The sequence below is a fragment of the Leptodactylus fuscus genome, chromosome 7, assembly GCF_031893055.1.
Source record: "Leptodactylus fuscus isolate aLepFus1 chromosome 7, aLepFus1.hap2, whole genome shotgun sequence".
In the NCBI taxonomy this organism is placed as follows: domain Eukaryota; kingdom Metazoa; phylum Chordata; class Amphibia; order Anura; family Leptodactylidae; genus Leptodactylus; species Leptodactylus fuscus.
In genome coordinates this window covers 1117569-1141832 of record NC_134271.1, presented here as the reverse complement: position 1 = coordinate 1141832, position 24264 = coordinate 1117569, and the positions used below count along the sequence as shown (strand labels likewise).

Below are 24264 nucleotides of genomic sequence, written 5' to 3'. Positions count from 1 at the left end.
GGGCAGATGGGGCAGTAGTGGACCTGGCGGGGGGGCAGATGGGGCAGTAGTGGACCTGGTGGGGGGGGGGGGATAGATGGGGCAGTAGTGGACCTGGCGGGGGGGCAGATGGGGCAGTAGTGGACCTGGCGGGGGGGGCAGATGGGGCAGTAGTGGACCGGGGGGGGGGGGGGGGGGGGCAGTAGTGGACCGGGGGGGGGGGGGGGGGTAATGTTGGACTGCGGCCGGCACAGATTACTACAGTGTATGTGAGGCTGACCTGCAGCCCAGTGATAGTCCCAGTGTACACAGCACAGAACACGCACCCCCGGCAGGACAGGACGCGCTCGGTGTGTTACTGCAGCCCCCATTTTGCTCCCATTTTAACCCTTAACATTAAGCATAAAATCATCGTTTTTTGTTAAAATGTGAAACATTAAAAGAATAGTTTTTTAAAAGATTGCCTAAAAAATGTAAAATTCCTATGTGCCTGGTGGGGGAGGTCGTGACCTGGAGGTCAGAGGGCGTCAGCTCTGCTCCTCCCCCACATCGGAGACGTGCTGGTAGGCGATGGTCTGAGACTTCTGACGGAAAAGCACAGTGACCAGGAGGATGATGAGGAGGAAGAGGATGCAGCCGCAGGCGACCAGACCCACCATGACTTCTGTGCAAGCAAAGCAAGAAAACAAAGTCACAAACCTGCAAGTTTCACATCATACTGGGGAGGGGGAGCGTCATCACCCCCACCCCCAAATCTAATCTGTCCCCATGGTCAGAGTACCCCACTGCACAGCTACAAACCAGCCAGGCCTTACAGGACTGTCATATTGGTCCTCAGGACAGTCCCCCCCGCCCCCATCACCATGGCCTATAGGTCTGACCAACATATCCCAAAATTTCACCAGAAACGAAGCCAAATAATGAATGGGTAATGTGAGAGTAGACAGTGTAAGAGCGCAACACAGCATGAAACAGCAGGGGGCACCGTGATAAATCTGCTGTAGTACAGGAGTGTCTGGGGTAACCGTGCTAATCGTTACCCAGTAGAGATGAGCGAGTAGATTCCATCGCCCCCCTCCCCTGCATCGTTATTGGTGTAATCAGTCGAATACCAGGCGGGAAAAGAGGTAAAGATTCGCTGCCCCCTCCCTGGCGCTTTTTTACACCAATAACTATGCAGGGGAGAGATGATGGAATCTACTCGCTCATCTACCCAGTATTAGACGCCCCTGTGATCACATGACCACTGTGATAGATCTGGTGTAGTACAGGACTGTCTGGGGGGGGTAACTGTGCTAATCGTTGGCCCGAATCTGGCGAAACATCTTTCATTTCTGCTCCTTGCAGTATCGGCAGCCCCTCCCTCACCTGTGTCATTGACTGGGCTGGAGAGCTGACACTCCTTCTCCCAGTCTTTAGTGATGACTCGATCCAATAAGCTCTGAAGCCTCTGTAGGGGGCAGCGGTGTGCACAGCCCGGGACCGTCAGGGGGAAGGGGGGTTGCGAGCTGTCATTTCTAAAATACATCTCAACGGTGAAGTTTCTGGTGGGAGAGAAAGAATAAGAATCGTGTCAGAGGCGGAAAAGCCGGCGAGAAATCCTCCGGAGCCCCTCATATTCCTTAAAGGGGTTCTCCTCACCAAAGATAAGAATCCTACAGAGGTGACATTCTGGGTCACATGATCAGAACCAGTCACCGGTCCCTGAGCTGCTCCGCCTCCTCCGTCCACCAGCAGGTACCCGTATATACTATTATAGCTCCAGTATACGGGTAACTAGAGGGGGGAGGGGGATATAGGTTTGTTTATATCACATGACCCAGGGTCATAACCCGCATGACAGACTCCATGGAAAACCCCTTTAAATAAGATTTAATACAGAAAAAGGATCAATCCGAAACCCCACAGGGTCTCCCCCGACCCTCACCACTTCCATGTACCCCCTGGTGACCCTCTACACCCGGGGGCCTCAAACTGCGGCCCGCTGAGGACATTTATCCGGCCCACCGCACGTACCATAGCCTGTATCGTTCACTATCCGATTCCCCAATAGTGATTGGATCGCTGCACATACAAGTGAAAGCTGTCAGTGAAGACCGCACAACCGCAACCTACACTGACTGCAGAGAGTGACCTCTGCCCCCGACGCAATGGTGATGACATCACCGCGCTCACAGTCTGAAGGAGAAGGACACTCTTCATGGGTAAGTATAAGAGTGAAGGTGTGATTGTATGTGTGTGTTGTACTGAGGAGCATATAATACTGTGTGGGGTGGGGGGGCGTACTGAGGAGCATATAATACTGTGTGGGGTGGGGGGGCGTACTGAGGAGCATATAATACTGTGTGGGGTGGGGGGGCGTACGGAGGAGCATATAATACAGTGGGGGGGGCGTACTGAGGAGCATATAATACTGTGTGGGGTGGGGGGGGCGTACTGAGGAGCATATAATACTGTGTGGGGTGGGGGGGCGTACTGAGGAGCATATAATACTGTGGGGGGTGGGGGGGCGTACTGAGGAGCATATAATACTGTGTGGGGTGGGGGGGCGTACTGAGGAGCATATAATACTGTGTGGGGTGGGGGGGCGTACTGAGGAGCATATAATACTGTGTGGGGTGGGGGGGCGTACTGAGGAGCATATAATACAGTGGGGGGGGGGGTGTACTGAGGAGCATATAATACAGTGGGGGGGGGCGTACTGAGGAGCATATAATACTGTGTGGGGTGGGGGGGGCGTACTGAGGAGCATATAATACAGTGGGGGGGGCGTACTGAGGAGCATATAATACAGTGGGGGGGGGGGCGTACTGAGTAGCATATAATACAGTGGGGGGGGGGGCGTACTGAGGAGCATATAATACTGTGGGGGGGGGGGGGCGTACTGAGGAGCATATAATACAGTGGGGGGGGGGGGCGTACTGAGGAGCATATAATACTGTGTGGGGTGGGGGGGCGTACTGAGGAGCATATAATACTGTGTGGGGTGGGGGGGCGTACTGAGGAGCATATAATACTGTGTGGGGTGGGGGGGCGTACTGAGGAGCATATAATACAGTGGGGGGGGGGCGTACTGAGGAGCATATAATACAGTGGGGGGGGGCGTACTGAGGAGCATATAATACAGTGGGGTGGGGGGCGTACGGAGGAGCATATAATACTGTGTGGGGTGGGGGGGGCGTACTGAGGAGCATATAATACAGTGGGGGGGGGGGGGCGTACTGAGGAGCATATAATACAGTGGGGGGGGGCGTACTGAGGAGCATATAATACTGTGTGGGGTGGGGGGGCGTACTGAGGAGCATATAATACAGTGGGGAGGGCGTACTGAGGAGCATATAATACAGTGGGGGGGGCGTACTGAGGAGCATATAATACAGTGGGGGGGGGGCGTACTGAGGAGCATATAATACTGTGTGGGGTGGGGGGGCGTACTGAGGAGCATATAATACTGTGTGGGGTGGGGGGGCGTACGGAGGAGCATATAATACAGTGGGGGGGGGCGTACTGAGGAGCATATAATACTGTGTGGGGTGGGGGGGCGTACTGAGGAGCATATAATACTGTGTGGGGTGGGGGGGCGTACTGAGGAGCATATAATACTGTGTGGGGTGGGGGCGTACTGAGGAGCATATAATACTGTGTGGGGGGGCGTACTGAGGAGCATATAATACTGTGTGGGGTGGGGGGGCGTACTGAGGAGCATATAATACTGTGTGGGGTGGGGGGGCGTACTGAGGAGCATATAATACTGTGTGGGGTGGGGGGGCGTACTGAGGAGCATATAATACAGTGGGGGGGGGCGTACTGAGGAGCATATAATACAGTGGGGGGGGGGGCGTACTGAGTAGCATATAATACAGTGGGGGGGGCGTACTGAGGAGCATATAATACTGTGTGGGGTGGGGGGGCGTACTGAGGAGCATATAATACTGTGTGGGGTGGGGGGGCGTACTGAGGAGCATATAATACTGTGTGGGGTGGGGGGGCGTACTGAGGAGCATATAATACAGTGGGGTGGAGGGCGTACGGAGGAGCATATAATACAGTGGGGGGGGCGTACTGAGGAGCATATAATACTGTGTGGGGTGGGGGGGGGCGTACTGAGGAGCATATAATACTGTGTGGGGTGGGGGGGCGTACTGAGGAGCATATAATACTGTGTGGGGTGGGGGGGCGTACTGAGGAGCATATAATACTGTGTGGGGTGGGGGCGTACTGAGGAGCATATAATACTGTGTGGGGGGGCGTACTGAGGAGCATATAATACTGTGTGGGGTGGGGGGGCGTACTGAGGAGCATATAATACTGTGTGGGGTGGGGGGGCGTACTGAGGAGCATATAATACTGTGTGGGGTGGGGGGGCGTACGGAGGAGCATATAATACAGTGGGGGGGGGGCGTACTGAGGAGCATATAATACTGTGTGGGGTGGGGGCGTACTGAGAAGCATATAATACAGTGTGGGGTGGGGGGTGTACTGAGGAGCATATAATACTGTGTGTGGGGGGGCGTACTGAGGAGCATATAATACTGTGTGTGGGGGGGGGGCGTACTGAGGAGCATATAATGGGGTGGGGGTGGGGGCGTACGGAGGAGCATATAATACAGTGGGGTGGGGGTGTACTGAGGAGCATATAATACAGTGGGGGGGGGGCGTACTGAGGAGCATATAATACTGTGTGGGGTGGGGGCGTACTGAGGAGCATATAATACAGTGTGGGGTGGGGGGTGTACTGAGGAGCATATAATACTGTGTGGGGTGGGGGGCGTACTGAGGAGCATATAATACTGTGTGGGGTGGGGGCGTACTGAGGAGCATATAATACAGTGTGGGGTGGGGGGTGTACTGAGGAGCATATAATACTGTGTGGGGTGGGGGGTGTACTGAGGAGCATATAATACTGTGTGGGGTGGGTGGCGTACTGAGGAGCATATAATACTGTGTGGGGTGGGGGGCGTACTAAGGAGCATATAATACTGTGTGGGGTGGGGGGGCGTACTGAGGAGCATATAATACTGTGTGGGGGGGGGCGTACTGAGGAGCATATAATACAGTGGGGGGGGGGCGTACTGAGGAGCATATAATACAGTGGGGGGGGGGCGTACTGAGGAGCATATAATACTGTGGGGGGTGGGGGGGCGTACTGAGGAGCATATAATACAGTGGGGGGGGCGTACTGAGGAGCATATAATACAGTGGGGGGGGCGTACTGAGTAGCATATAATACAGTGGGGGGGGGGGCGTACTGAGGAGCATATAATACTGTGTGGGGTGGGGGGGCGTACTGAGGAGCATATAATACTGTGTGGGGTGGGGGGGGCGTACTGAGGAGCATATAATACAGTGGGGGGGGGGGCGTACTGAGGAGCATATAATACAGTGGGGGGGGGGCGTACTGAGGAGCATATAATACAGTGGGGTGGGGGGCGTACGGAGGAGCATATAATACTGTGTGGGGTGGGGGGGCGTACTGAGGAGCATATAATACAGTGGGGGGGGCGTACTGAGGAGCATATAATACAGTGGGGGGGGCGTACTGAGGAGCATATAATACTGTGTGGGGTGGGGGGGCGTACTGAGGAGCATATAATACAGTGGGGGGGGCGTACTGAGGAGCATATAATACTGTGTGGGGTGGGGGGGGCGTACTGAGGAGCATATAATACAGTGGGGGGGGGCGTACTGAGGAGCATATAATACAGTGGGGGGGGGGGCGTACTGAGTAGCATATAATACAGTGGGGGGGGGGGCGTACTGAGGAGCATATAATACAGTGGGGGGGGGCGTACTGAGGAGCATATAATACTGTGTGGGGTGGGGGGGCGTACTGAGGAGCATATAATACTGTGTGGGGTGGGGGGGCGTACTGAGGAGCATATAATACAGTGGGGGGGGGGGCGTACTGAGGAGCATATAATACAGTGGGGGGGGGGCGTACTGAGGAGCATATAATACAGTGGGGTGGGGGGGCGTACGGAGGAGCATATAATACTGTGTGGGGTGGGGGGGGCGTACTGAGGAGCATATAATACAGTGGGGGGGGGGCGTACTGAGGAGCATATAATACAGTGGGGGGGGCGTACTGAGGAGCATATAATACTGTGTGGGGTGGGGGGGCGTACTGAGGAGCATATAATACAGTGGGGGGGGGGCGTACTGAGGAGCATATAATACAGTGGGGGGGGCGTACTGAGGAGCATATAATACAGTGGGGGGGGGCGTACTGAGGAGCATATAATACTGTGTGGGGTGGGGGGGCGTACTGAGGAGCATATAATACTGTGTGGGGTGGGGGGGCGTACTGAGGAGCATATAATACTGTGTGGGGTGGGGGGGCGTACTGAGGAGCATATAATACAGTGGGGTGGGGGGCGTACGGAGGAGCATATAATACAGTGGGGGGGGCGTACTGAGGAGCATATAATACTGTGTGGGGTGGGGGGGCGTACTGAGGAGCATATAATACTGTGTGGGGTGGGGGGGCGTACGGAGGAGCATATAATACAGTGGGGGGGGCGTACTGAGGAGCATATAATACTGTGTGGGGTGGGGGGGCGTACTGAGGAGCATATAATACTGTGTGGGGTGGGGGGGCGTACTGAGGAGCATATAATACTGTGTGGGGTGGGGGGGCGTACTGAGGAGCATATAATACTGTGTGGGGTGGGGGGCGTACTGAGGAGCATATAATACTGTGTGGGGGGGCGTACTGAGGAGCATATAATACTGTGTGGGGTGGGGGGGCGTACTGAGGAGCATATAATACTGTGTGGGGTGGGGGGGCGTACTGAGGAGCATATAATACTGTGTGGGGTGGGGGGGTGTACTGAGGAGCATATAATACAGTGGGGGGGGCGTACTGAGGAGCATATAATACAGTGGGGGGGGGCGTACTGAGTAGCATATAATACAGTGGGGGGGGGCGTACTGAGGAGCATATAATACTGTGTGGGGTGGGGGGGCGTACTGAGGAGCATATAATACTGTGTGGGGTGGGGGGGGCGTACTGAGGAGCATATAATACAGTGGGGTGGGGGGCGTACGGAGGAGCATATAATACAGTGTGGGGTGGGGGGGCGTACTGAGGAGCATATAATACTGTGTGGGGTGGGGGGGCGTACTGAGGAGCATATAATACTGTGTGGGGTGGGGGCGTACTGAGGAGCATATAATACTGTGTGGGGGGGCGTACTGAGGAGCATATAATACTGTGTGGGGTGGGGGGGCGTACTGAGGAGCATATAATACTGTGTGGGGTGGGGGGGCGTACTGAGGAGCATATAATACTGTGTGGGGTGGGGGGGCGTACTGAGGAGCATATAATACAGTGGGGGGGGGGCGTACTGAGGAGCATATAATACTGTGTGGGGTGGGGGGCGTACTGAGAAGCATATAATACTGTGTGGGGTGGGGGGTGTACTGAGGAGCATATAATACTGTGTGTGGGGGGGCGTACTGAGGAGCATATAATACTGTGTGTGGGGGGGGGCGTACTGAGGAGCATATAATGGGGTGGGGGTGGGGGCGTACGGAGGAGCATATAATACAGTGGGGTGGGGGTGTACTGAGGAGCATATAATACAGTGGGGGGGGGCGTACTGAGGAGCATATAATACTGTGTGGGGTGGGGGGCGTACTGAGGAGCATATAATACAGTGTGGGGTGGGGGGTGTACTGAGGAGCATATAATACTGTGTGGGGTGGGGGGCGTACTGAGGAGCATATAATACTGTGTGGGGTGGGGGCGTACTGAGGAGCATATAATACAGTGTGGGGTGGGGGGTGTACTGAGGAGCATATAATACTGTGTGGGGTGGGGGGCGTACTGAGGAGCATATAATACTGTGTGGGGTGGGGGCGTACTGAGGAGCATATAATACTGTGTGGGGTGGGGGGTGTACTGAGGAGCATATAATACTGTGTGGGGTGGGGGGCGTACTGAGGAGCATATAATACTGTGTGGGGTGGGGGGCGTACTAAGGAGCATATAATACTGTGTGGGGTGGGGGGGCGTACTGAGGAGCATATAATACTGTGTGGGGTGGGGGGCGTACTAAGGAGCATATAATACTGTGTGGGGTGGGGGGCGTACTAAGGAGCATATAATACTGTGTGGGGTGGGGGGGCGTACTGAGGAGCATATAATACTGTGTGGGGGGGGCGTACTGAGGAGCATTTAATACAGTGGGGTGGGGGTGTACTGAGGAGCATATAATACAGTGTGGGGGGGGGGGGCGTACTGAGGAGCATATAATACAGTGTGGGGTGGGGGGTGTACTGTGGAGAACAACCGAGAGGTGAAGTTCCTGCTATACGCCGATGACCTCCTACTCCTGGCCCCCACCGAGAAAGACCTCCAAGAAAGCCTGTCAGTGCTGGAAAAATTCAGCACCACATGGGCCCTACCCATCAACCAGAAGAAGACCAAAGTCATGGTATTCCAGAAGAAGGGCCACAATAAAGCCTCCACCACCTCACAATTCACACTGAACGGCTCCACACTGGAGAAAACCAACAGCTACACCGACCTGGGGCTGGAGCTCAGCCAATCAGGAAGCTTCAAAGCAGCAATAGAAACCCTGAAAGCAAAAGCCTGCAGAACCTTCTACGCCATCAGAAGACAACTGTACCACCTCAAACCACCGGTGAGGGTCTGGATGAAGATATTTGACGCTGTCATCTCCCCGATCCTTCTCTATGGCAGTGAGGTTTGGGGCCCAGCCACCTACCCAGACCAGTCAAAGTGGGATTCCAGCCCAACAGAGAACTTCCACCTGGAGTTCTGCAAATACCTGCTCCATGTCCATCGCAACACCACCAACATGGCCTGCAGGGCAGAGCTAGGCAGACTCCCCCTATGGCTCACCATACAGAAGAGGGCGCTAGCTTTCCAGGCACACATCCAGGGGAGCGACTCCTACCACCACCAAGCATGGCTAAGCCACCTGAGCAAACCAGACATTCAACAACCAAACAGCAGCCAACCACCAAACCAAAAACACCAACAGATGATAACCAAGGCCGAAATAAAGGCGACCACAGAGGCAAACAGAGAGCGGTACATTGAAGAATGGAGAAACCAAATAAATAACTCCAAGAAACTCACCAATGTGTACCAATCCCTACAAAGGGACTACACCATGGCCACCTACCTGGAGAGAATACGCCACCCCAAGCACAGACAGACCCTGAGCCGGTACAGACTGAGCGCCCACAACCTAGAGATAGAGACGGGGCGATACAGGCAGACGTACAAGCCACGGGAGAAGAGACTGTGCCAGCACTGTGACCAGGGGGTCCTAGAAGACCAGACCCACTTCCTGCTACACTGCACCAAATACTCAGCTGTGAGGGCCGTCTACTACCAAAGACTCTCTGCCCACATCCCAGACTGGGAGAAGAGGAAACTCTACATCCTACTGGGAGAAGAAGAGGCCACTGTGGAGATCGCTGCCCAATACGTGTCCAGCTGTCACCAAACCAGAGGAAGATGAGACTCCACGGACTGTTATATTTATCCCAATACACCCGCCCCACCCCCACCTCCCCATATAGCAGTCACCAACTAAGAGGAAGATGAGACTCCATGGACTGTTATACCCCAAACCAACCGCCCTGCCCCACCCCCACCACTCACCCACCCGAGTCCAACTCCCCCCCCACCCCACTTTACTAGCTTTGGCAATGCCAAATACAGTCCTATGAAAAAGTTTGGGCACCCCTATTAATCTTAATCATTTTTAGTTCTAAATATTTTGGTGTTTGCAGCAGCCATTTCAGTTTGATATATCTAATAACTGATGGACACAGTAATATTTCAGGATTGAAATGAGGTTTATTGTACTAACAGAAAATGTGCAATATGCATTAAACCAAAATTTGACCGGTGCAAAAGTATGGGCACCTCAACAGAAAAGTGACATTAATATTTAGTAGATCCTCCTTTTGCAAAGATAACAGCCTCTAGTCGCTTCCTGTAGCTTTTAATCAGTTCCTGGATCCTGGATAAAGGTATTTTGGACAAACAATTCAAGTTCAGTTAAGTTAGATGGTCGCCGAGCATGGACAGCCCGCTTCCAATCATCCCACAGATGTTCAATGATATTCAGGTCTGGGGACTGGGATGGCCATTCCAGAACATTGTAATTGTTCCTCTGCATGAATGCCTGAGGATTTGGAGCTTTGGTGTTTTGGATCATTGTCTTGCTGAAATATCCATCCCCGGCGTAACTTCAACTTCGTCACTGATTCTTGAACATTATTCTCAAGAATCTGCTGATACTGAGTGGAATCCATGCGACCCTCAACTTTACCAAGATTCCCGGTGCCGGCATTGGCCACACAGCCCCAAAGCATGATGGAACCTCCACCAAATTTTACAGTGGGTAGCAAGTGTTTTTCTTGGAATGCTGTTTCTTTTTGGACGCCATGCATAACGCCTTTTTTTTTTATAACCAAACAACTCAATTTTTGTTTCCAAAATGAAGCTGCCTTGTCCAAATGTGCTTTTTCATACCTCAGGCAACTCTATTTGTGGCGTACGTGCAGAAACGGCTTCTTTCTCATCACTCTCCCATACAGCTTCTATTTGTGCAAAGTGCGCTGTATAGTTGACCGATGCACAGTGACACCATCTGCAGCAAGATGATGCTGCAGCTCTTTGGAGGTGTCTGTGGATTGTCCTTGACTGTTCTCACCATTCTTCTTCTCTGCCTTTCTGATATTTTTCTTGGCCTGCCACTTCTGGGCTTAACAAGAACTGTCCCTGTGCTCTTCCATTTCCTTACTATGTTCCTCACAGTGGAAACTGACAGGTTCAATCTCTGAGACAACGTTTTGTATCCTTCCCCTGAACAACTATGTTGAACAATCTTTGTTTTCAGATCATTTGAGAGTTGTTTTGAGTAGCCCATGATGCCACTCTTCAGAGGAGATTCAAATAGGAGATCAACTTGCAATTGGCCACCTTAAATACCTTTTCTTATGATTGGATACATCTGGCTATGAAGTTCAAAGCTCACTGAGGTTACAAAACCAATTTTGTGCTTCAGTAAGTCAGTAAAAAGTAGTTAGGGGAATTCAAATCAATAAAATGATAAGGGTGCCCATACTTTTGCACCGGTCAAATTTTGGTTTAATGCATATTGCACATTTTCTGTTAGTACAATAAACCTCATTTCAATCCTGAAATATTACTGTGTCCATCAGTTATTAGATATATCAAACTGAAATGGCTGTTGCAAACACCAAAATATTTAGAACAAAAAATGATTAAGATTAATAGGGGTGCCCAAACTTTTTCATAGGACTGTATCTATTCAGACGTGCCAATAAAGCTTTTTTGATTTGATAATACAGTGGGGGGGCGTACTGAGGAGCATATAATACTGTGTGGGGTGGGGGGCGTACTGTGGAGAATATAATACTGGGGGGGGGGGCTACTATGGAACATACCTTAAATTTATTTTTAAGCTATATTTCGGCCCTCTACTGGTTTGAGGGTCAGTGAACCGGCCCTCTGTTTGAAAAAATTGAGGACCCCTGCTCTACACAGTCCCTCACTAGTACAGGTAAGTCACCCCCGTGCCCAGTACATCCTCTGTAACGTCTTACCCAGGAGACTCTTCATACAGCTCGAATATATGGCAGGAGGCGTATGGAGCTTGTTTCCCATTGTAGACATCCAGCGCCATCTGAAGAGCACCCAGCGTGGTGTCATGCTAAGGAGAAAAAAAGTGCGGGTAAGATAAGACAGATAAGTGCAGGAGAGATAATACAGATAAGACAGAGAAGCGCAGGGGAGATAATACAGATAAGACATAGAGAAGTGCAGGGGAGATAATACAGATAAGACAGAGAAGTGCAGGGGAGATAATACAGATAAGACAGAGAAGTGCAGGGGAGATAATACAGATAAGACATAGAGAAGTGCAGGGGAGATAATACAGATAAGACATAGAGAAGTGCAGGGGAGATAATACAGATAAGACAGAGAAGTGCAGGGGAGATAATACAGATAAGACATAGAGAAGTGCAGGGGAGATAATACAGATAAGACAGAGAAGTGCAGGGGAGATAATACAGATAAGACATAGAGAAGTGCAGGGGAGATAATACAGATAAGACAGAGAAGCGCAGGGGAGATAATACAGATAAGACAGAGAAGTGCAGGGGAGATAATACAGATAAGACATAGAGAAGTGCAGGGGCGATAATACAGATAAGACAGAGAAGCGCAGGGGAGATAATACAGATAAGACAGAGAAGTGCAGGGGAGATAATACAGATAAGACAGAGAAGTGCAGGGGAGATAATACAGATAAGACAGAGAAGTGCAGGGGAGATAATACAGATAAGACAGAGAAGTGCAGGGGAGATAATACAGATAAGACAGAGAAGTGCAGGGGAGATAATACAGATAAGACATAGAGAAGTGCAGAAGAGATAATACAGAGAAGTGCAGGGGAGATAATACAGATAAGATATAGAAGTGCAGGGGAGATAATACAGATAAGACAGAGAAGTGCAGGGGAGATAATACAGATAAGACAGAAGTGCAGGGGATATAATACAGATAAGACAGAGAAGTGCAGGGGAGATAATACAGATAAGACAGAGAAGTGCAGGGGATATAATACAGATAAGACATAGAGAAGTGCAGGGGAGATAATACAGATAAAACATAGAAGTGCAGGGGATATAATACAGATAAGACATAGAGAAGTGCAGGGGAGATAATACAGATAAAACATAGAAGTGCAGGGGAGATAATACAGAGAAGACACAGAAGTGCAGGGGAGATAATACAGATAAGACACAGAAGTGCAGGGGCCCCCGGTGATCACATGACCTGGGCTAAGGAGTAGCCGATCCACATGCTCTGTGTGTCACTGCACAGCATAGACTGGAGGGGAGAGAGACCCAACAGCAATGTACTACAATTCTCAGCCAAACACGGGTCATGTGACATTTATCATTACTTACCGTAGAGTATGCGATAAACTTCAGGCCATTGGCGGCGTCTCGTGCGGCTGCCGTGATATTCTTCAGGATCTGAGCGACCAAAACACCTGCACGACACACGGAACGTTACTGACCTCAGGGCAGCGAGAGGTATACGACATATCGCATGATGTTAGTCAGTTTACGGTGACATCTCCATATACCGTACCCCCTCTCACCTCCTGTATACCGTACCCCCCCTTACCCCCTGTATACCGTACTCCCCCTTACCCCCTGTATACTGTACCCCCCCTTACCCCCTGTATACTGTACCCCCTCTCACCTCCTGTATACCGTACCCCCCTTACCTCCTGTATACCGTACGCCGCACCCCCCTTACCTCCTGTATACCGTACCCCCTCTCACCTCCTGTATACCGTACCCCCCCTTACCCCCTGTATACTGTACCCCCTCTCACCTCCTGTATACCGTACTCCCCTTACCCCCTGTATACCGTACCCCCCCTTACCTCCTGTATACCGTACCCCCCCTTACCCCCTGTATACCGTAACCCCCCTTACCCCCTGTATACTGTACCCCCTCTCACCTCCTGTATACCGTACTCCCTCTCACCTCCTGTATACCGTACTCCCCTTACCTCCTGTATACCGTATCCCCTCTCACCTCCTGTATGCCGTACCCCCTCTCACCTCCTGTATACCGTACCCCCTCTCACCTCCTGTATACCGTACCCCCCCTTACCTCCTGTATACCGTACCCCCCTTACCTCCTGTATACCGTACCCCCCTTACCTCCTGTATACCGTACCCCCTCTCACCTCCTGTATACCGTACTCCCCTTACCTCCTGTATACCGTATCCCCTCTCACCTCCTGTATGCCGTACCCCCTCTCACCTCCTGTATACCGTACTCCCCTCACCTCCTGTATACCGTATCCCCTCTCACCTCCTGTATGCCGTACCCCCTCTCACCTCCTGTATACCGTACCACCTCTCACCTCCTGTATACCGTACCCCCCCTTACCTCCTGTATACCGTACCCCCCTTACCTCCTGTATACCGTACCCCCTCTCACCTCCTGTATACCGTACCCCCTCTCACCTCCTGTATACCGTACGCCGCACCCCCCTTACCCCTGTATACCGTATCCCCCCTTACCTCCTGTATACCGTACCCCCCTTACCCCCTGTATACCGTACCCCCTCTCACCTCCTGTATACCGTACCCCCCTTACCTCCTGTATACCGTACGCCGCACCCCCCTTACCCCTGTATACCGTATCCCCCCTTACCTCCTGTATACCGTACCCCCCTTACCCCCTGTATACCGTACCCCCTCTCACCTCCTTGCAGCCGCGCTTTCTGCTCCTGTTCAATGATCCCAAAGAGGAATCTGAAGCTGAAATCCTTTAGGTCGCTCAGTCGCTGCAGAACTTCTTTGGTTGCCCAGGATGGTAAACTCAGGTTATGTCTTGACTAAGACCAAAAAAGAGAAGAGATGGGAAAATGATAAGAGTCCTGACAACTTCTTATAGTCAGGCGGAGGCGGAGACTGACAACCCAAATACTGAAGTGCTGGAAGTCTCAGGAAACCAGATGTCAGCTGTGCAGGAGTGACAAGGGGGAGGGGCAGAGTCAGAGGAGATATAGACAACACATAGAAATCTAGGGGCGACCTCTGACCACGCCCCACGTATACAGAAGGGGGCGGCAGTGACTGACCTCACAGAACAAGATGTCCGACACGCTCCACACCGACTCCAGGGAGCAATCTGATAGGCCGGTGTTATTGGCGACCATCTGCATGAAGTCCTAGTGGACAGAGGGGAGGAGTCAGAGGAAAGCGGCCGAGTGACCGTCACCTGATCTGAGCCACGCCGCCGCGCCCCTTACCACATTCTCTCGGGTCTTGTTCACATACTCAGGAGAGTGTCGCGTCTCTTCTTGTAACTTCAGATATTTTGGACAAGGAAGAATCGGGAACTTTAAGAGCTGAAATAAATCAGAGTCCGTCTTAAAGGGATCCTGTGACAATATCGACCCCTTTATATTCACTAATAAGTGGCCATCTTAAAGGGAACCTCTTACCAGGATCGGCTCCTGTATATTCACTATGTAAGACCCTACAATAATACGTGTCCACCTTAAAGGGATCTTCTGACATTACATATGGACGGCCTGAGGTCAGGTGTCCGCCGGTATATATCATCCCCTGTCCTCAGGCCGGAGTATATACAGCTATGATATAAAGGGGATACGGACGCCCCCCTCATACACCCCACAAGGCCCCCCCGACACCATTACTCACCCGCTCCTCAGAGTCTGGCACTGTGTGCACCGGGATGGGCTGCCAGGAGATATTTGGATGGAAGACCTGAGCCCCTTGGGGGGGGTAGAGTCCGGCCAGGTTGGCCTCTGCGCTCATCAGTGTGCGGTCCACGTCGGTGCTCCGGACATAGATCTGGGCAGGGACAGGAGACAACGTTAACCCCTTAGGCCCCGGCAGGATTCGGCTCCTCCTTTTGTCCCGTTTGCCAGGACTTTCTCACTTTCATGTCGCCGTTTCGGGGCTTGTGTTTCCTATGGTGGTGGGCGGAGCTTCGTACAGGACGGTGGCGGCCATAGTGAGGTTATGTGGACACAGCTCCTCCTCCTCATCAGGGTCTCCATACTGTACGACATCCCCTCCGGCTCGCCGCCATCTTCTTGTCATACTATTAGTTCTTGTGAACAGATTCTCATCGCGGACACAATAGTGGTGAGAGGACGAGGAGCCCAACGCAGTGACACCATGTCACACATCACGTAGCCCCCGCCCCCCCAATAAGGGCACTTACCTCATGCCTGTCGTACGTCTCGTTCAGGAATCCTTTGTATCGGGCTCGTAGCGCCTGCCCCAAATCCCAGTGCTGTCTCATCCCAATCTAAAGCAAAGACAAAGCCTGGACTTATTGGAGAACTAGACACGAATCTCACCCACCACTAGGGGGCGCTCACCGCAGTCCCTTACACACTGTACACCACTAGGGGGCGCTCACCGCAGTCCCTTACACACTGTACACCACTAGGGGGCGCTCACCGCAGTCCCTTACACACTGTACACCACTAGGGGGCGCTCACCGCAGTCCCTTACACACTGTACACCACTAGGGGGCGCTCACCGCAGTCCCTTACACACTGTACACCACTAGGGGGCGCTCACCGCAGTCCCTTACACACTGTACACCACTAGGGGGCGCTCACCGCAGTCTATTACACACTGTACACCACTAGGGGGCGCTCACCGCAGTCCCTTACACACTGTACACCACTAGGGGGCGCTCACCGCAGTCCCTTACACACTGTACACCACTAGGGGGCGCTCACCGCAGTCCATTACACACTGTACACCACTAGGGGGCGCTCACCGCAGTCCCTTACACACTGTACACCACTAGGGGGCGCTCACCGCAGTCCCTTACACACTGTACACCACTAGGGGGCGCTCACCGCAGTCCATTACACACTGTACACCACTAGGGGTGCTCACCGCAGTCCGTTACACACTGTACACCACTAGGGGGCGCTCACCACAGTCCCTTACACACTGTACACCACTAGGGGGCGCTCACCGCAGTCCCTTACACACTGTACACCACTAGGAAGCGCTTATCGCAGTCCCTTACACACTGTACACCACTAGGGGGCGCTCACCGCAGTCCCTTACACACTGTACACCACTAGGGGGCGCTCACCGCAGTCCCTTACACACTGTACACCACTAGGGGGCGCTCACCGCAGTCCCTTACACACTGTACACCACTAGGGGGCGCTCACCGCAGTCCCTTACACACTGTACACCACTAGGGGGCGCTCACCGCAGTCCATTACACACTGTACACCACTAGGGGGCGCTCACCGCAGTCCCTTACACACTGTACACCACTAGGGGGCGCTCACCGCAGTCCCTTACACACTGTACACCACTAGGGGGCGCTCACCGCAGTCCGTTACACACTGTACACCACTAGGGGGCGCTCACCGCAGTCCGTTACACACTGTACACCACTAGGGGGCGCTCACCGCAGTCCCTTACACACTGTACACCACTAGGAAGCGCTTATCGCAGTCCCTTACACACTGTACACCACTAGGGGGCGCTCACCGCAGTCCCTTACACACTGTACACCACTAGGGGGCGCTCACCGCAGTCCCTTACACACTGTACACCACTAGGGGGCGCTCACCGCAGTCCCTTACACACTGTACACCACTAGGGGGCGCTCACCGCAGTCCCTTACACACTGTACACCACTAGGGGGCGCTCACCGCAGTCCATTACACACTGTACACCACTAGGGGGCGCTCACCGCAGTCCCTTACACACTGTACACCACTAGGGGGCGCTCACCGCAGTCCCTTACACACTGTACACCACTAGGGGGCGCTCACCGCAGTCCCTTACACACTGTACACCACTAGGGGGCGCTCACCGCAGTCCGTTACACACTGTACACCACTAGGGGGCGCTCACCGCAGTCCCTTACACACTGTACACCACTAGGAAGCGCTTATCGCAGTCCCTTACACACTGTACACCACTAGGGGGCGCTCACCGCAGTCCATTACACACTGTACACCACTAGGGGGCGCTCACCGCAGTCCCTTACACACTGTACACCACTAGGGGGCGCTCACCGCAGTCCCTTACACACTGTACACCACTAGGGGGCGCTCACCGCAGTCCCTTACACACTGTACACCACTAGGAAGCGCTTATCGCAGTCCGTTACACACTGTACACCACTAGGGGGCGCTCACCGCAGTCCGTTACACACTGTACACCACTAGGAAGCGCTTATCGCAGTCCCTTACACACTGTACACCACTAAGGGGCGCTCACTGCAGTCCCTTACACACTGTACACCACTAGGGGGCGCTCACCGCAGTCCGTTACACACTGTACACCACTAAGGGGCGCTCACCGCAGTCCGTTACACACTGTACACCACTAGGGGGCGCTCACCGCAGTCCGTTACACACTGTACACCACTAGGGGGCGCTCACTGCAGTCCCTTACACACTGTACACCACTAGGGGGCGCTCACCGCAGTCCATTACACACTGTACACCACTAGGGGGCGCTCACCGCAGTCCGTTACACACTGTACACCACTAGGGGGCGCTCACCACAGTCCGTTACACACTGTACACCACTAGGGGGCGCTCACCGCAGTCCGTTACACACTGTACACCACTAGGGGGCGCTCACCGCAGTCCCTTACACACTGTACACCACTAAGGGGCGCTCACCGCAGTCCCTTACACACTATACACCACTAGGGGGCGCTCACCGCAGTCCGTTACACACTGTACACCACTAGGGGGCGCTCACCACAGTCCGTTACACACTGTACACCACTAGGGGGCGCTCACCGCAGTCCGTTACACACTGTACACCACTAGGAAGCGCTTATCGCAGTCCCTTACACACTGTACACCACTAAGGGGCGCTCACCGCAGTCCGTTACACACTGTACACCACTAGGGGGCGCTCACCGCAGTCCCTTACACACTGTACACCACTAGGGGGCGCTCACCGCAGTCCGTTACACACTATACACCACTAGGGGGCGCTCACCGCAGTCCGTTACACACTGTACACCACTAGGAAGCGCTTATCGCAGTCCGTTACACACTGTACACCACTAAGGGGCGCTCACCGCAGTCCGTTACACACTGTACACCACTAGGGGGCGCTCACCGCAGTCCGTTACACACTGTACACCACTAGGGGGCGCTCACCGCAGTCCCTTACACACTGTACACCACTAGGGGGCGCTCACCGCAGTCCATTACACACTGTACACCACTAGGGGGCGCTCACCGCAGTCCGTTACACACTGTACACCACTAGGGGGCGCTCACCGCAGTCCGTTACACACTGTACACCACTAGGGGGCGCTCACCGCAGTCCGTTACACACTGTACACCACTAGGAAGTGCTTATCGCAGTCCGTTACACACTGTACACCACTAGGGGGCGCTCACCGCAGTCCGTTACACACTGTACACCACTAGGGGGCGCTCACCGCAGTCCGTTACACACTGTACACCACTAGGGGGCGCTCACCGCAGTCCGTTACACACTGTACACCACTAGGGGGCGCTCACCGCAGTCCATTACACACTGTACACCACTAGGGAGCGCTCACCACAGTCCCTTACACACTGTACATCACTAGGGGGCGCTCACCGCAGTCCCTTACACACTGTAAACCACTAGGAAGCGCTTATCGCAGTCCGTTACACACTGTACACCACTAGGGGGCGCTCACCGCAGTCCGTTACACACTGTACACCACTAGGGGGCGCTCACCGCAGTCCCTTACACACTGTACACCACTAGGAAGCGCTTATCGCAGTCCCTTACACACTGTACACCACTAGGGGGCGCTCACCGCAGTCTATTACACACTGTACACCACTAGGAAGCGCTTATCGCAGTCCGTTACACACTGTACACCACTAGGGGGCGCTCACCGCAGTCCGTTACACACTGTACACCACTAGGGGGCGCTCACCGCAGTCCCTTACACACTGTACACCACTAGGAAGCGCTTATCGCAGTCCCTTACACACTGTACACCACTAGGGGGCGCTCACCGCAGTCCCTTACACACTGTAAACCACTAGGAAGCGCTTATCGCAGTCCGTTACACACTGTACACCACTAGGGGGCGCTCACCGCAGTCCGTTACACACTGTACACCACTAGGGGGCGCTCACCGCAGTCCCTTACACACTGTAAACCACTAGGAAGCGCTTATCGCAGTCCGTTACACACTGTACACCACTAGGAAGCGCTCACCGCAGTCCATTACACACTGTACACCACTAGGGGGCGCTCACCGCAGTCTATTACACACTGTACACCACTAGAGGGCGCTCACCGCAGTCCGTTACACACTGAACTCTACAGTACGTTCCCTCTAGTGGCGCCTGCATGTCAGCCATTACCCGAGCACATTGCTAAGGCCACATTCACACCTGTCAGGAGCCGTCACACATAATAACCAGCACTGGAACTGAAGCCCCCACTATGGAGCACGGCAGTGAGTGAGGGGAACAAGACAGCGCACATGTGTGAGGAGGAGGAGAGGTCAGGGGCAGCACCCCCACCCATCAGCTTATAACATGGTACAACAGGCGCCAGCTCCATAATTCTCATCACAGGGGGTAATTTAGGCGGGGGACTGGCCAAACCTCAGGACACCTCCAGGCTGGAGCATTGACATGACATGGCAACTGTGCCGATCTGCTCACGCTTGTTTTTACAGCACCTTTTCAGTGGTACAGGCGGGTTTTTGGGTTAAGGGGAGGTGGGTGGAGCTTCTTACTGTATAGCAGACGCCCCAGGTCTCCACGCTGTGTCTCCTCTATGAAGTAAGTGACTCCTGCTGCATGACCATAGAGTAGAGTGGAGTTAGTCATGTGACCGGGAGGAATGACCAATCCCCCGCCATGCTCTGTAAAGCGAACCTTTGGGGCACTGGGGGAGCCTCTTCTATAAAGTCCTCCGCGTGCATTAGGCTAGGTTTTGTATCCCCGCACCACCCCTTTAAATCTTGTCCTATAAAACTATGGGAATGTGCATCTACTTCATGTATTGTATGAGGCCGGACATGAGTGCGAGATAATCCCACCTGAGTAAGCTGCCCAAATCCTTGAGGCCAGGCGCTCTCCTGATGCACATCCTTAGGGTAGGCCCTTACAGGGGAGCGGTCACCGTGTCGATACACCTGGAAAAGAAACCGGCATGAAAAACCCCTAATCTGATGGGCCGATCGCACCGCACATACAGTGTTGGCCAAAAGTATTGGCCCCCTGCAATTCTGTCAGATAATACTCGTGTTCTTCCAGATATTGGATATAATTCCACAGCAAACATAAAAAAGGGGGAGGACAAAAGTATTGGCACTGTTTGAAAAATCATGTGATACTTCTGTAATTTGTGTAATTACCAGCACCTGTTACTTACCTGAGGCACCTAACAGGTGCTGGCAATAACTAAATCACACTTGCAGCCAGGTGAAATGGATTAAAGTTGACTCCACCTCTGTCCTGTGTCCTTGTGTGACCACATTGAGCATGGAGAAAAGAAAGAAGACCAAAGAACTGTCTGAGGACTTGAGAAGCAAAATTGTGAGGAAGCCTGAGCAATCTCAAGGCTACAAGTCCATCTCCAAAGCCCTGAATGTTCCTGTGACTACCGTGCGCAGTGTCAGTAAGAAGTGTAAAGCCCATGGCCCTGTGGCTAACCTCCCTAGATGTGGACGCAAAAGGAACATTGACGAGAGATTTCACCGCAAGATTGTGCGGATGGCGGATAAAGAACCTCGACTAACATCCAAACAAGTCCAAGCTGCCCTGCAGTCCGAGGGTACAACAGTGTCACCCCGTACTATCCAGCGTCAGCGTCTGAATGAGAAGGGACTGTATGGTAGGAGACCCAGGAAGACCCCACTTCTTACCCACAGACAGAAGCCAGGCTGGAGTTTGCCAAAACTTACCTGAGAAAGCCAAAACCGTTCTGGAAGAATGTTCTCTGGTCAGAGGAGAGAAAAGTAGGAGAAGGACTCAACATAGAGATTACAGGAAAAAAGAGAAGACGCCCCCTACAGTCAGACATGGCGGAGGGCCCTGATGGTTTGGGGTTGCTTTGCTGCCTCTGGCACTGGACTGCTTGACCGTGTGCATGGCATTATGAAGTCTGAAGATGACCAACACATTGTGCAGCATCATGTAGGGCCCAGTGTGAGAAAGCGGGGTCTCCCTCAGAGGTCGGGGCTCTTCCAGCAGGACAAGGACCCAAAACACACTTCAGGTCAGCACTAGAAAATGGTGGTGAGAGAAAGCCCTGGAGACTTGTAAAGTGGCAGCAATGAGTCCAGCCCTGAATCCCATAGAACACCTGTGGGGGAGGGGGAGGAGAGATCTCTTGGGGGCAGTTTGGAGAAGGCCCCCTTCACATCTCAGGGGGGACCTGGAGCAGTTTGCCAAAGAAGAAGGGTCTAAGATTCCAGCAGAGCCTTGTAAGAAACTCATTGCTGGTTAGCGGAAGCGGTTGTGCGCAGTTATTGTGTCTAAAGGTTGTGCGACCAAGTATTAGGCTGAGGGCGCCAATACTTCTGTCCGCACCAGTTCTGGAGTTTTGTGTAAAATGATCAATGATGGGACTTTTTTTTTTTTCTCTTTTGTGTTTTTTCATTGCAAACAAAATAACTGAAGATATTACCAAAGAGTCTGTGCTGTGTAATCATTATCTGGGGACAGCGAGGATTATCTGACAGGACTGCAGGGGGCGATACTTATACTGTATATACCCTGTGTCACTTATATACTATATAAGAGTCTGTGCTGTGTAATCATTATCTGGGAGACAGCGAGGATTATCTGACAGGACTGCAGGGGGCGATACTTATACTGTATATACCCTGCTGTGTCACTTATATACTATATAAGAGTCTGTGCTGTGTAATCATTATCTGGGGGACAGCGAGGATTATCTGACAGAACTGCAGGGGGCGACACTTTTGGCCAACACTGTATCATCAGTACAGAGACAGACGCTTGTATGTGTAACATGTAGGAGCAGCCTGCAGGCCCCACACACCGGGGCGCCCCGACTGTCACACAGACTGCATATCGGGGAGCCCCAACATTGGGGACAGGCTGAAATGTCATGAGCCCCTGCTGGTCCATCTATCTGTATTAGCCTCAGACATGGCGTCCGATCAGGGTTTCCCATTATAGGGGCTCTATTATTGGGAAAGGTCATTTATAACGAATCCCATCCTTGCACAGGCTTTAGTAAGGTTCTCCCACACCGACCTTCTGTATGTAGATTGCCTCAGCGCCTTCTGAATAAGCCCCAATCCTCGCTCTGCACCCCAATCCCCGCCTCAATTCCCCACCCCTCACCCCAATCACCGCCCCTCGCCCCAATCCCCGCTCCACACCCCAATATCCGCTCCGCACCCCAATCCCCACCTCAATTCCCCACCCCTCACCCCAATCACCGCCCCTCGCCCCAATCCCCGCTCCACACCCCAATATTCGCTCCGCACCCCAATCCCCGCCTCAATTCCCCACCCCTCACCCCAATCACCGCCCCTCGCCCCAATCCCCGCTCCACACCCCAATATTCGCTCCGCACCCCAATCCCCGCCTCAATTCCCCACCCCTCACCCCAATCACCGCCCCTCGCCCCAATCCCCGCTCCACACCCCAATATCCGCTCCGCACCCCAATCCCCGCCTCAATTCCCCACCCCAATCCCCGCCCCTCGCCCCAATCCCCGCTCCACACCCCAATATCCGCTCCGCACCCCAATCCCCGCCTCAATTCCCCACCCCAATCCCCAATCACCGCCCCTCGCCCCAATCCCCGCTCCACACCCCAATATCCGCTCCGCACCCCAATCCCCGCCTCAATTCCCCACCCCTCACCCCAATCACCGCCCCTCACCCCCCTTCGCCCCAATCCCCGCCCCATTACTGGGGTGACATAGGATGGACACTAAGCCCTGCTTGGCCAGGACCTGCCATAGATTTCGGATGGGGCCCCTGTACAGACAGACCTATGAGGGGCCCAATGGCTCTCAGCGCGGTCTATTGTCTCATAACCGGATTAGAGAGAATTCACACTGAGCGCCAGACACCGCCTGAGCCGGTTGCCATGACTGCAGCCCCGACCACCAGACCGGCCTCACTTCCGGGTTGTGTACAGGCCCCGGTAACGGCTGCCGGGCGGCCCCTGCCCTACTCACCACAGTGACGAAGCGGAGCCGGTGAGCCTGGGCGAGGAGAACAGAGGACAAGACGTGTCCGGATATCAGGAGCAGCAGCCCCAGCGGGGACAAGAAACCCGAGCGGCCTCCGCCAGCCATAACCCTTCAAGATGTCCGGCCCGGAACCTCCTGTGCACAGCCGCACTGCCTGTGGGGAATGGGATGTCGGTGACACGAGAAACATGGCTGCCGTACAGGGGAGGAGTACAAAGATGGCGGCAAAGCGTCACGTGATGTCATGACGCGGAGACTGAGCTCAAGTATCCGCAAGTGTCAGTATCCTGCCCCTGGTGGCCGAGTGCGGAACAGCGAGTCATAATAACAAGGCTGAGAATAATAATAATAATTAATAATAAATACAATACTAATAATATAATTATAATATTAATAATATAAAATAATAATAATATAATAATAAAATAAATAATAATAATATCATAGTAATAATAATATCATAGTAATAATATAATAGCAGTAATAATAATAATAT

General features: G+C 53.2%; 1 protein-coding gene across 1 annotated transcript; it reads right to left on the bottom strand.

Moving 5' to 3' along the window:
* On the bottom strand, nt 1-23901 carry ACP2 (acid phosphatase 2, lysosomal). The gene is made up of 11 exons (XM_075280721.1): nt 23754-23901; nt 20629-20724; nt 15781-15867; nt 15252-15404; nt 14837-14935; nt 14666-14755; nt 14287-14419; nt 12967-13052; nt 11596-11702; nt 1348-1523; nt 1-643 (listed from the first exon to the last, which is right to left on the bottom strand). Exons 1-11 carry the CDS (start codon nt 23871-23873, stop codon nt 507-509), a joined length of 1284 nt encoding a protein of 427 aa, XP_075136822.1. The 5' UTR covers nt 23874-23901; the 3' UTR covers nt 1-506.
* Nucleotides 23902-24264: the final 363 nt, after the last annotated feature.